At 40.7% G+C, this 12,457-nt stretch overlaps 1 protein-coding gene across 2 annotated transcripts in view; it reads right to left on the reverse strand.

Moving 5' to 3' along the window:
• phf2 (PHD finger protein 2) overlaps nucleotides 1-12,457 on the reverse strand; it is a 41,378-nt gene that overhangs the window by 9,266 nt on the left and 19,655 nt on the right. For both annotated transcript variants that reach the window (XM_026169071.1, XM_026169070.1), the window contains exons 6-16: nucleotides 12,187-12,373; nucleotides 11,883-12,045; nucleotides 10,335-10,422; nucleotides 9,944-10,050; nucleotides 8,655-8,746; nucleotides 8,465-8,554; nucleotides 6,271-6,624; nucleotides 5,681-5,797; nucleotides 4,167-4,282; nucleotides 3,772-3,950; nucleotides 2,167-2,234 (exon numbers count right to left, since the gene is read on the reverse strand). In XM_026169071.1, the coding sequence (XP_026024856.1) occupies nucleotides 2,167-2,234; nucleotides 3,772-3,950; nucleotides 4,167-4,282; nucleotides 5,681-5,797; nucleotides 6,271-6,624; nucleotides 8,465-8,554; nucleotides 8,655-8,746; nucleotides 9,944-10,050; nucleotides 10,335-10,422; nucleotides 11,883-12,045; nucleotides 12,187-12,373 (1,561 nt within the window). The remainder of the gene's footprint in view (nucleotides 1-2,166; nucleotides 2,235-3,771; nucleotides 3,951-4,166; nucleotides 4,283-5,680; nucleotides 5,798-6,270; nucleotides 6,625-8,464; nucleotides 8,555-8,654; nucleotides 8,747-9,943; nucleotides 10,051-10,334; nucleotides 10,423-11,882; nucleotides 12,046-12,186; nucleotides 12,374-12,457) is intronic.

A 12,457-nucleotide genomic window follows, 5' to 3' on the forward strand; every position in this document is an offset into this window, starting at 1 on the left:
CTGTTTATCATAGGACTGCCGCCAGAAAGTCTCAGTAGGAGGCCCCAGGGCTCAAATGAGCCGTCTGCCCCCGTCAGCCCCCTTTTTAGTTATTCACTTTAGCATAAATGTTTTTAGAACGATGCAAAAACAGGCAATATTGACATTTGATTCTTCTGCTGTCGACTACATTCTCATTTACTAACCTTACCCCACACAAAGACACTCTAAGCAAATGTAGGGCACTTGCAGCCCCTCAGGACTGGACCCCTGGGATATTTGCCCACTTTTTCCATCTGCTGATCCAGTATGGAACTACAACCTCGTTTCGAAGAATAGATTTGTGAATGAAAAACCCACATTTTAATGTTAATAGTGACAGTTTATCTAACAGCTCTATTTTAATGCCGCCGTGCTTTTTTAAAATTTCAACTTTCTTTGTAAAACACTACAGAGATTTAGGACGACACCAGCTGCTTTAGTGTTAAATTATCTTTTGACATCATTTCATGAAATGCCAATAGTTAGTGGGGGACACATGTGGACTGTCACCCAGCCACTTTAGCATCAGGGCTCTTCTTCTGTGGTTCTGTTCTATTGGAGTGTGTACAGTAAGCAGTTTGATACTGTCTTGCTAAAACATGTAAGGCCTCGGCTGAATATTTTGTTGCCTAAATGGCAGCATGTGTTTTTATTAAACCTGAACATATCATTTAGTATTATTGGTGCCTTCACAGGTGCACTCATGCTTCTCATGCCATCAGAAGGCAGCATGAGCAACACTTTCTACTTTAGTCTTTTGGAGCTGAGACGCAGAAAAGAAGGCAGAGTATCTGATTCCTTCGTTGTGTGGGGGTCTTTAAACTTCTTCTTAAAGCCTTGCTGGCTGAGGGCTTTCAGATAGTGATAATCTAACACTGGTTTTCAGTCTTGTCCCTTTGCTACATAGATTATTTTATATTCTCTTAATCAATAATTAATTGCATGAACCACAAAAAGAAGCCTTAAATCAAATGTCCTCCTCATCGTGATGAACCTCTTCATATCTTCTATTTTACCAGAAATGTTTAAGCTACTTTCTTTGCACGGCTCTGTCACAGCAGGAATAGTATACACACGTTTCATTTAACAGGTTTTTATACCAAATGCTCCCAGTGGATGGTGTCGTGTCACATGTTGTATGAACCACTACAATATGGAGTCATTATGTTTACCTATATCCAGTGTGATTAAATAAAAATGTTCCTAATTAATCACATTAGAGCTAAAATGTTCTTTGTCCTTTTTTCAGTCTTCTGTTTTCTCGTCCCAGCTTCTTTGAAACATGTTAAATTCAAAAATATAATTTTTTCATTAAAAAGACAAAATTCAGTTTTAACATCTATTTATAATCTTTCATTTTAATATGTATTTAAATGAGTGGCATGGCATCACAACAACACAGAATTTGAAATATCCGGGGAAACTGCAGATCAAGGCTGTGATATGGGTTCTAGTGACCTCTCATTAGTAAACTTGGTCTAGGCTTTTTCTTCCTCTTCCTCCATTCATGCCACAGCTCTTTCTCTCATCAGTGTGTGTGGCTCCACAGCACAGGAAGTCTCCGCCTCTGAGTTAAAGGAGCACTGCAGAATTTTTTCACAGTCTGTTTATGCATCACATTAACGTCATAACTGCTTAAGTTTTATGGATAAAACGCCAAAACATTAAATTCTCTGTTAAGTGCAAAAACTTTACATTTATCGAGTGTGCGCGTCTGTCCAAAGTGATTCCACCACACAGGTCGTGTGTATTATTTTTTGGAATTATTAGTATGCTTCATCAGCACATAGAACTTACTGTAGGTGGGCAGTGAAAGTTATTTTACAAATAATAAATAAGTATAAAATATAAATTTTTACATTGTGTCATTCTGTTTGAATGTCTCATAAATACTGATGTTCATATGTTAAAGCTTAGTGTAAAATGTCATCAAATATAATAAAACAAAGGCGCAGAACTGGAGCTTACATCTTACTGCAGTTTGCAAAAGGACAACTGTTTATGAGAATCAACCTAAACAAAAATGTAAGCACTAATTTTGTATTGATTATTTTTCTCATTAATGGTGGGAGGCTGACGATTTTCAAGCTGGGCCTCAGTGTTCCAACGTTTGGGAATAGCAGATACAGGTGATGTCGTACATACCTTAGTCACCGAGGGTTGAAACTTTGTTTTTTTGGCTGGCTGAATAGGTTCTCTGATGTCTGATAAAACTAGGGAAAAACAAATGTAACAATCAGCACCATAACATCGGAATTAGTAACATTTTAAGACTAGTCTTCCAATAAGACTAACAAATAGGGATGGGTACCGGTATCCGGTACCATTATGGCACCGGTTCTGACATAAACGGTAGTAACCAGACCGAAAAGCAGCGCACATTTCGGTGCTTTATTTCGATGCTTTTTTTTCCCTGAGATGTCATACACTTTGGATTCTAGCCAATCATTTTACCTTTGCAAGCATAGTAGGCGGGGCCAGGTACGTATGTTCTTTTAGAGCAGATTAAAAATGACCAAGGCAAAGCGGTCAAAAGTCTGGCTGTACTTCACAGCAAAAGATGCAAACTCAGCAGCCTGCAACAAGCTGATACTGTGCAAAGGAGGTAACACCTCGAATCTGATGAAACACCTGGCGACGCAGAGCATTTTTTTAAAAGCCGAGAAATGCGCCGTATTTGATAGCTTGCTGCGAGACCTCACACCGAGCACATCTACTGCGGGTGTGGTGCCTGTTATCGGACCCGGAGTTAGCAACATCCCCAAAAAACCCGAAGAGCAGAGTCCTGGCCCCTAGCCCTGCCAGGTAGCAGAAATGATGAGGATGATGATGCAGCAGCAGCCGTTCTTCTCCGCGTGAGTAGCTTAACGTTGTTCGTGTGTAATTTACGTTGAGTAGGCTAACCATGTTATTACATTAATGTGAACTAGCAAACATCATCATGGCTACATGCAGCTGTCTTCTTGTTTGATGGCAGATGCTCCCTTCACCCTGGCCAAAAAGGCTAAAATGACCAAAGAAAAAGTGGAAAACAGCTAAACATAAAACCTAAACAATACCCATCCCTACTAACAACAACGCTGTGGTAACTCGTGCTACCACAAGTTAGAGATTTTTAGAGTTAAAGTGGACACTTTTGTTATTCATACTTCGTCTTTAGCTGAATTTCCTTCAGCTACAGTCACAAACGAGCTGTATATACTAACTCGTGACAAAACAGGGCTTGCTCTTCTTTAACAACACATTATGTAAATGCAAGTAATTCGACTTGAATTGCCGAGATTTTCTTTCTTTTTTGTAATTTTACTGAAAATTTAGTCAATCATCTGATAACTATGTCATTAAAAAAGTAGTCATTTTACAGTTAGGTCAGCAATCAAAACAGCAGTGATGCTTTGTGCCGTGTAGGCTGATGTTGTCACAGTTCTTAATCTCTCAAACAAAGCTCTTTTTTTCCAGATGTTAAGCAAAAACTGAAATGTCAGAATGGTTTAACCATTATTTATGTACAAAAATAAACCAAACTGTTTAATGCATCTGTCTTAAAAAATCATTTTACAGAGCTAAAACATGCCCCTAAACATGTTTTTAATTTAGAACAGGAAATACCAGATCAAGAGTATATCGCTGAGTAAATCTTTGGCACTTTTTGATACATACGCATTGAAGCCGATACTCTGAAAATTGCCCAGTCTAACTTGATAATTTAAACAAACTGAAACACGAACCAAATAAGCCCAAAATACTCACAGGAAAGATCTCTCTTAACAGTGTTCTTTTTCCGTCTGATGGGGAATTCGTCAATCTTCAGCTCGCCTTCATCTGAGACGTACTCATACTCGTCTATCACTGGCTTGGTTTTGTCCTCTTTTAGGTTTTGTAATGATCCAAAAACACTTGAGTTGGTCTGAGGTTTCAGGGTCTTGGAGCTGAAAATGAAACCGCAGGACAATAAGGGAGTGATACGAGGCTCAGCCAGGCGCTCGCAGCGAGAAGTCCTTGAATTAGCTCTAATGGATATGCTGCTGATAGCCACATGGCTCTACAATCACCAAAATACACCACATGAGAAAGCTGGCGTGCTCGTCTCTTCAAAGACCTGAAGTCGAACATTTACGTGGCGATCGCAGCCATTCCATACATACCTCAGCAGTTTCCTGTGAGACATAGTAAAGCTGAATCTGTCTTTATTGCTTGACAGCAGTGTTCTGTCAAATTTGCATTCCTCCTCCATTTTCAGCAGGGAATCGGGTTTACTATTCTGCAACATTCCAAGGAAAATAATGTCAGAGAAGCTAAAAGTAATCAGCGTTATGTTAAAGAACAGAGAGGATGACAGATATCTTGGTGTCGCTATTTCTGGTTCACTGCATTAATGAGAACACTTCATGCCAATTTAAACCGACTCTGTACTTTTATTTCAAAGGAAAGATTAATTGCATATAACTATGTTCCCTCAGTTCTACAGAGCATCTGAGCCTCTCTTAGCTCACTGTTTTGATTCTAGCTGAAGTTTAAAGGAAATGTGGCCTCTGTCTCATGCCTTCATTTTTACACTTCAATGTAAATGTAGCTAACTGGAACTTAAAAAAGTAATCGTATAAATGAAGAAATGATCTAAAACTTGGCACATAAAGATTCTCAGTCCTTGTGTACTTTAGGAAACCTGTTAAACAATCAGAATTTAAAAAAAGAAAAGAAAAGACGCTGTCATTAACTGTTTCATCAACTCTTAAAATAAACCTTGCTGTTAAAAGGGTGAGTACCTCATGATGTTAAACCCAACAGGTCAAATTTTCTGACCCAATTTTCACTAAACCAAATCCACATAGAGGAATGCAGAACGACTGCCATGAAAGTCCCCACTGATCACACTGTAATTAACTGCAACCCAAGAACATCCATTTTCACATTTTCAAATATTCACTCCTCAGCTGTTTTTGTTTCCTACGCGCTGTAATCTGAAACAGAAATTTCACACTGCCGTGCGACACCGACGAGCTTTATAGACCTAACAGAGAAGCTGCGAGCCTCTGCACAAATGAACAGTGATCACAAGTGAAGATGTGGTTGTCAGTGACCTTGGTAAAGGTCTAACGGGGTCTCTTCCCCATCTGTAAATGTTTGGCCTGATGTGAACGAGCAGTGGGATGGAGGTCCTTGGAGGGGTTTAATACATTCCACAGCAGTTTGGCATTGTATTTTCCAAGAAACTAAAGCCCTCTAATGTCTTCCGTTCACCAAAATTACACTTTCTTTTTCTCCCCGCTAAAAACTTCCTCCTGTTGTTCTACAATAACGATACAACACGCTTTAAAAGGAGATGGGGGCATATGTAAATACTTAGATGGAATGCACTGGATATGGACATGGCGTAATTCCATTAGGTAAACTCTGGGAGGGCGGACGTTTCTGGAGAAGCCCTGATGAGGTGCAGGCCTCAAATGTGCGACTTGGGCCGCATCATTACTTTGGCTGATTGCTTTGAAGTGAAGTGTTCAAATCATTGTTGGATGGTCCTGCATTTTTTCTATTCAGCTGCTCAACTTGTAACCTTCATAGCTTATTGCCTAAAGAATTTCAAATGCATTGGCTGTTGCAGGCCAAGGCGAAAGTCTTCACCACCATTAGTTTAAAATAACAGCTCCGGTAAACTTACCTTGTACTTCCATTTCGCTTCAGTCTTGTTTTTATTCTGCTCTCTGATATCAAACTTCTCCACATTGTTCTGCTTTGACATTTCCTTCTCAGACATGCTCAGGACATTCTTAACAGCCTGGAAAATGAAAGCAATTACAGAGAAACATAACAGAACGATCAATCGGTAAAACTGTTCTGCCCTGCAAAGGCAGAAAGTGGAACTGCAGAAAGAGTTTAACTGAACTGTGTATCACATGTCTAATCTATAAAATCTTAATTCAATGCTTATACATACAATCATTTTCACAGATGTTATGTTACACCTCTGCAGTTAAAAAACGATGACCTGGTATATGACCGAGCAACGGCCACCCTTACGTAGACATAGACGCACTTCTTTGATTAAAAAAAGCCTGTTTAGCATGTGCACCAGTTAATGCATACTAGCAGGGGAAGCTGTGCAGCCAGTTATATATGCTAACACTTTACAGCTGCCTGCAGGCAGCAGCTGAACATTTCATAGCATAATCAGATACAGAACGGTTGACCTACAATGAAACTAGAAACCATCATTTCTATAAAAAAGTGCTAACATAACTAAATGCTCACCTTAGGCTTTTTTGGCTGGTCCATTTTACTCAAAATGTCCTTTGCATGGGACTCCAGCGCAGCAAAACTGGAGGGTTTAGGAGGTGGTGATGACTCCTTTGCTGACTTTGCTTTCTTCTTTCCTCCTTCCTTGACCTTTGGCACCTTCGGAGGCTTGGGCGTCTTTGAAGGTTTGGGAGGCTTGGGTGGTTTAGGGGGTTTAGGGGGTTTTGAGCTTTTCTTTCTGGACTTCTCTCTGCTGGGTGAGGGGACATGTGCTGGAGACACGGCTTCTTCAGGCTCGGACTGGGTGGACAACGGTTCCTCAACTGGTACCTTAATTGGAGCTTCGCTTTTAATGGCTTTTGTTGTGTTCTGTAAAAGAAATCAAGGTCAACTTTTGACTTTGTAACCTGCCGTTAAACCTTCTGTGAGTTCATTAAACCTAAATTAGGATTTTGTTTTTATTATTTAACTTTATCACTGGTGTGATCATTTACAACACTTCAGAATGTAGTCACCTGGTACTGCACTTTATTTTCTACATAAAATTACCTGTCTCAGGGCTAAAACATCGACACAGACACACCTATGGGCAATTTAGAGTGACCAGTTAACCCAGCTCCACTAACTGCATGTCTTTGGACTGTGGGAGGAGAGAGAGAACCCACGCAAACACAGGGAGAAAATGCAAACTCAACACAGAAAGACCCCGGCCTGATGGTGGAATTGAACTCAGAACCTTCTTGCTGTGAGGCAACAGTCCTAAGCACTGTGCTGCCCAAAGCTTACAGCACCTGGGATTCCCAGGCGGTCCAGGTGCTCAGGAAGTGTCATTTGATCAACTTTAAAGTCTATATGTAATGTTCTAATTCATTTCAAAGTTTTATTATTCAGATACTGGATCTATAGATGATGTGTTGCTGACATAGGGATGTTTCATATTCCAACATGTTTTTTAAATGACAATAATTCCATGTTCCTCAATATTTTACTAGATATTAAGAGCAGGTCGTTTGCAGTGCTGTGCTCTGGTTTTCAGTGATGAACTATGTTGGATTGATGCAGGGCAGACTGTGATATCCTTGGTCACTGGTGGGTTTAAAATCTGAGACACTGTAAGAGAAAGATAGGACCCTCAAGTCTAAACTGAAACTTATGAGAGAATTTTAGATAGAACGAAAGTTTTATGAATACCAGAGAAGCTTTTAAAATCCCATCTGTGTGAAGAGTGAGCAAACTCTCTGAATATTCGATGCATAAAGTTTGTGTGTCTTGCTGACCTTTAAAATGAAAGCTAATTTAAATAATGCTTCAAGGTAAATGCAAATATTAGTGTTCAGATGCTTTTTAATATGGCTGCTAAGTAGGAGGACTCGCTTGTAGAAGATGTCATTGATTTAAGTGTATCATGTTCTTTAGTAAAAACTGCAGAATTCCAGCTTTATACTGTCAAGAAGTTACAAAGCACCTGTAATGGCAAACGTAACATGAGCTTATATATATGTATAGGAGGATGTAGTTGTCTCTGCTACACCTGAACCTAGGGACCCCCACCTGGCAAATCCTACTTTAACCACTGGGCTAACTGTATGCTCAACTAAGAGATACAAACAAAACATAAAAACACATTCTTTCTATTCACCATTTGGTTGCAAACACAATGCCACTGTGTGTTGCAAGCTAATCTTTTAGTAACAAGTTATCTGAACAACAGCTATTCATAGCACTAACATGGTATTTAATGCTAGATAAGCTAGCTGATAGCTAGCTGATAGCTAAATGTTAGCTGTTGGCTAAATGTTAGCTGCTAAGATTTGGTTTGCTTTTTGTTGCTACCACATGTAACAAAAGAATAATTTTTTGCCAAAAGAAAGTTCCAATTTTAAAAATAAAGAAAAATTTAGTAAAGTATTTTTTATCATTGAGATTAGCGGAAAGACGAGGGCTTCATAATCTACAGAACATTAGCCTTCTTTGATGGCAATAAAATGTTAATTTTTCTGCAAATCTGACATTTGAGAGTTTATGGAGAGGCCTAAGTGGAAAGGGTTAATTTGCAAAAACCAAATATGAATATTAAGCTTTTTGATTAGCAAAAATAAGGCATCGTCCTCTAGACAAACCTCTATGGTTTCCTATATGTCATAATATGAAACATTAATTTCTCCTGGAGCCAAAAAACTATGAAATTACCACCTAGAAATAAAAATACCTCTGACAATCTGATCTCTTTGGCAAGATCCTTAATGAGTTGTGATGGCTTCATGTTCTCTGGAAGCTCATCTTCATGTTCCAGGAGAGCCTGTTACAAAAAACAAAACAAATACAAAAAAAGTTTCTAAGAAAATAGACAGATACATGACACTAGATACACTCTATTTTGTATTTAGTTGCCTCCATACCTGCTTTTTAGTCCAGGCTCTAAAGGCTCCATTGATGATTTTGGCACCATGTATCAGGTATGGAGCTGGCTGCTTATTCGCTTTATGTAAACCTACAGAGCAAAGAATGCAAATTTTATCACTGAGTGAATCGTGGCCTTTGAACTGTGAGCAGCTGGGACTACTGCAGTTAAAAAGGGCACAACGGACAGTGTAAATTCCCAGTGGTGGCGAGATTTACAGGATCTAACTGAAATAAGCCTTTGATCAACAGGAGAACAGCTGAGAGAAGATAAAGCTACTGCACTCCTCAGTGTACAGAAGAGGGACTCCCATCAACAGGGCGACTTTGTGTTTAGACAACACTGTCCTGTTACCTTAATTCAGACGTGCAGATCAACCCCAACACAGCCAAGCGGCATGTTAAAGCTCTTAAGGTGCAAGCCACCATCATCTTGCTGATTTACTCTGGATATTATCTTCTACTAGACCAGCTTTTCATGACTCACAATCCCTATTTATCTCACGCTGAGCCTAGCGCAGCTCTGTGTGAAACAAGCCTCTCCCTTTAAGGCCACCGTTTCTGTAAACCGACTTTCCTGTGACTGGCTGCCCCTCACAAACAAAGAACTAGTGGGTGGGGCTTCTGAGATTACCATATTGGGGTGTATTTCCTATCTTTGAGGAGAGCAGAAAATCACTGCCTGAGAGAGCCGTCTGAAGGATTACATGCAAATACACTGAACTCATTATTTGAAGCCACGTTCAATATGTGTGTCCACGACTGAACCGTATACTACATATGACAGAAAATAAGGAAAAGCATAATAGGTGGGTTTTCAAAAGAATAATGGCATATTAATGACAGAGCTTTATAGTTTGGAGGTGGCGTGCACCACACAAAATCACAATCTGGTTTTAACACATGAACATACACAGAAAATGCTGGAAACATAAACAGTTGGGCCACGCCAGCTGAAGGGAGTTTAAACACAGGCTTGTAATGGAGCAAGTGATTCTAGCTGGGCCAAACCTTTTGAAGCTAATCATCTGTGAACTCTGCGATTCACCGATTTAATGACTGAAATAATATTAGAGCATCCAGCTCCTCATCTGCGCTGCAGACATGCAGCCACATGCTGAATGTGCAGCCCAGAAAAAAAGATGCATTTCTGACAGTGTTTGTGTTTTCTCCGCATTCACGCATTCCTCTGGAGAAATATCGAGTGAAACGAGGATGAGTGTTTACATTAGAGTACCACACGCAAAGCCGGAGTCTATAACTACACCGACGCGATTTGAGACTTCACCTTTGAATCGTTCGAGGAGGTGTCGCCCCACATACCAGCACGCCGTCTCAAAGTTGGGGAAAGGAGTGAGAGTTTTGACCTTTAGCCGTTTTTCAATTTCATATGCCCTGAGGAAGATAAAAAAAAGGTTTCAGCTAAACATCATCACGGATTACTAACAAAGGATGGAATTCACAAAGTACTTCCAAAGAGGGAGAATTCATAAACAGAATTGGTGGAATTTGGAGCAGGAAAGAATTGGAAACTACTGAATAATATCAACCGAGGCCTTTAAGGTCACACTAGATCACCACAGGAATGTCTGCAGGAGGCACAGTGGATCACGTTATAACCCAGTGCACTAAAAACAAGCGTAAAGAATGAATGTGTGTGAAAAGGAAGGTGCCCAAACCTCATCTGCATCTCCACACTGAGGTTGTGGACAAAGTGTCCAGAGAACGCCAGACAGTCGACAGGTGTCAGTATTGCATTGATCCAACCTGAAGGAACCAGATGAGACAAGATAATCATCCAGTATTTACAAGAATAACATCAATGCAGCATTCTGAATGCAAACAACAACATTTCTTGCATTTTTATTGTTAAGGAAGTATTACCTGTATACTAGTGCTGTCAGCGCTAATCTCGCTAAAATGACGTTAATGCCATAACCGCATCAACGCGGCAAATCTCTGTTAGTGAGTTAACGCAGATCGCCCTGTGGGAGGGGCTGCATGGCGCTAACGTGTTAACGAGCTAAACGCGCTGATGCGTTGATGCCGTGCAGCCCCTCGCACGGGGCGAGCCACGTTAACTTGCTAACAGAGATTTGCCGCGTTAATGCGTCTGTGGCGTTAACGTCATTTTAACGAGATTAACGCTGACAGCACCAGTATATGCATGTTTTATGACTAGCCACATGCGATCTGTCCTCTCTGGTTTTAAGACAAGATAAGGCTAAAATAAGAGAGTCCAATTTTAGGCTACGTGGAAAAAATATCGGTCACTGCAGTTCAGTATCAGATCAGACCAAGTAACAAGTCCTAAACAATGTGAAAAGGAGAAGCTGCTGAAAGTGGACTGCAAAGCAGCTTGCAGTTTACTTTGGGAAGTGCACCTTCTGAGAAATGTAACTACACGTTAGGGCTGACACAGTCTGCAACTACTGTGATCGGCCTGTTCTGGACCACTGAGTCCTCTTGTGCATTTCCAAATACTTTTTTTGAATTCATCAGTGAGAGAACAACAATAATCGCTTCAGTATAAAGAACAATAATCACAGCATCGATACAAGAATCACAACTGTCAGCAGATTCCTAGAGGGAGAAGAGATGTGAGGGAGTGTACAAAGAGCTGAAAAACCTGAGGGACAATTATATTTGCTTCTGGGGAAAAAACAAAAAACCCCGAAGATACAGGCTCTACAAAGATTCCCCGCACAAGTGTAAATCAGGCCAACGTCATACATGATGCACCAGCTGAAGATAACAGCTGAGCTATGAGTAAAAAGGGGCTCATACTGACTATCTTATTAGCTGTTACTTAGCACTTAGCTAAGTTAGCTTCTTTTCCCACATGTTTGCACTGATTAGGAGATGCTCTGTATCTCATTTTACATCTGTATAGTGACAATAAAGGCATTCTACTCTATTCTATTCTAGCTGCTGCTCAGGAAGAAGAGCAGGTCGTCAGCAGATCAGAAGGTCGGTTGCTTGACGCTCAGCTACACCTCAAACTACCCTTGGGAAAGAAAAAAAACTGGCAGGCATGTCCGCATTGGCCTTCGTGCTGACCGTCTGATGATAAAATTTACATCACTGAGACCAAAGTGGACTCACGGGAAGTGTGATTCCTGCTTGTGATTGAGTCAACAAGGCTTCTGTCTGTCCCATTCATTCATGAGAACAGGAAAAGAGCGAAACATGTTCAGCTAGACTCATGAGAGGAGACCAGCTCTGACCTGATGGGATGAACAGGGACTGGCCTTGCTTCAATGTGCATTTGTAACACTTGTCCACCTGGTCAGCAAAGAACATTTCGCTGTGATTGGACGACGACCTCCAGCGCTCGTACAGAGACAGGTTGGCCGAGGTGGGCTTAATGAGGAAGAAGATCTTTTCTCCCTGCAAACATAATCACAATTTCCAGCGTCATCGCCATCATATGAGCAAAGGAGTGAAATAAATTCCGTGTTTCCTGTCAAAGCCTCAGAATCAGTGCCGAATATATTTTGACTTCCCATCATCCCGACACACTTCTCTAACCTTGAGAACGTGGTACCAGACAGAGGCGCCACCGCACTCGATGTGGAAGTCTGTGTAGCTGTCTTTAACACAGATTAGACAGTATTTGGTGACTTTTGGCTTCCCGAGCAGAGCGTCATCGGGCCAGTAGTTTTCTACCCAAGATAACCGCCGCACAATCTGTGGACTCTCCACTATGCTGTTCATCCTGTCCCAGACAAACAGAAAAAGAAATTAGCACTGTGAGTTTTCCATGCAGCCGGCATCTTTAGAAGCCAGATCTCATTTTTCA

This window comes from Astatotilapia calliptera, chromosome 5, assembly GCF_900246225.1.
Source record: "Astatotilapia calliptera chromosome 5, fAstCal1.2, whole genome shotgun sequence".
In the NCBI taxonomy this organism is placed as follows: domain Eukaryota; kingdom Metazoa; phylum Chordata; class Actinopteri; order Cichliformes; family Cichlidae; genus Astatotilapia; species Astatotilapia calliptera.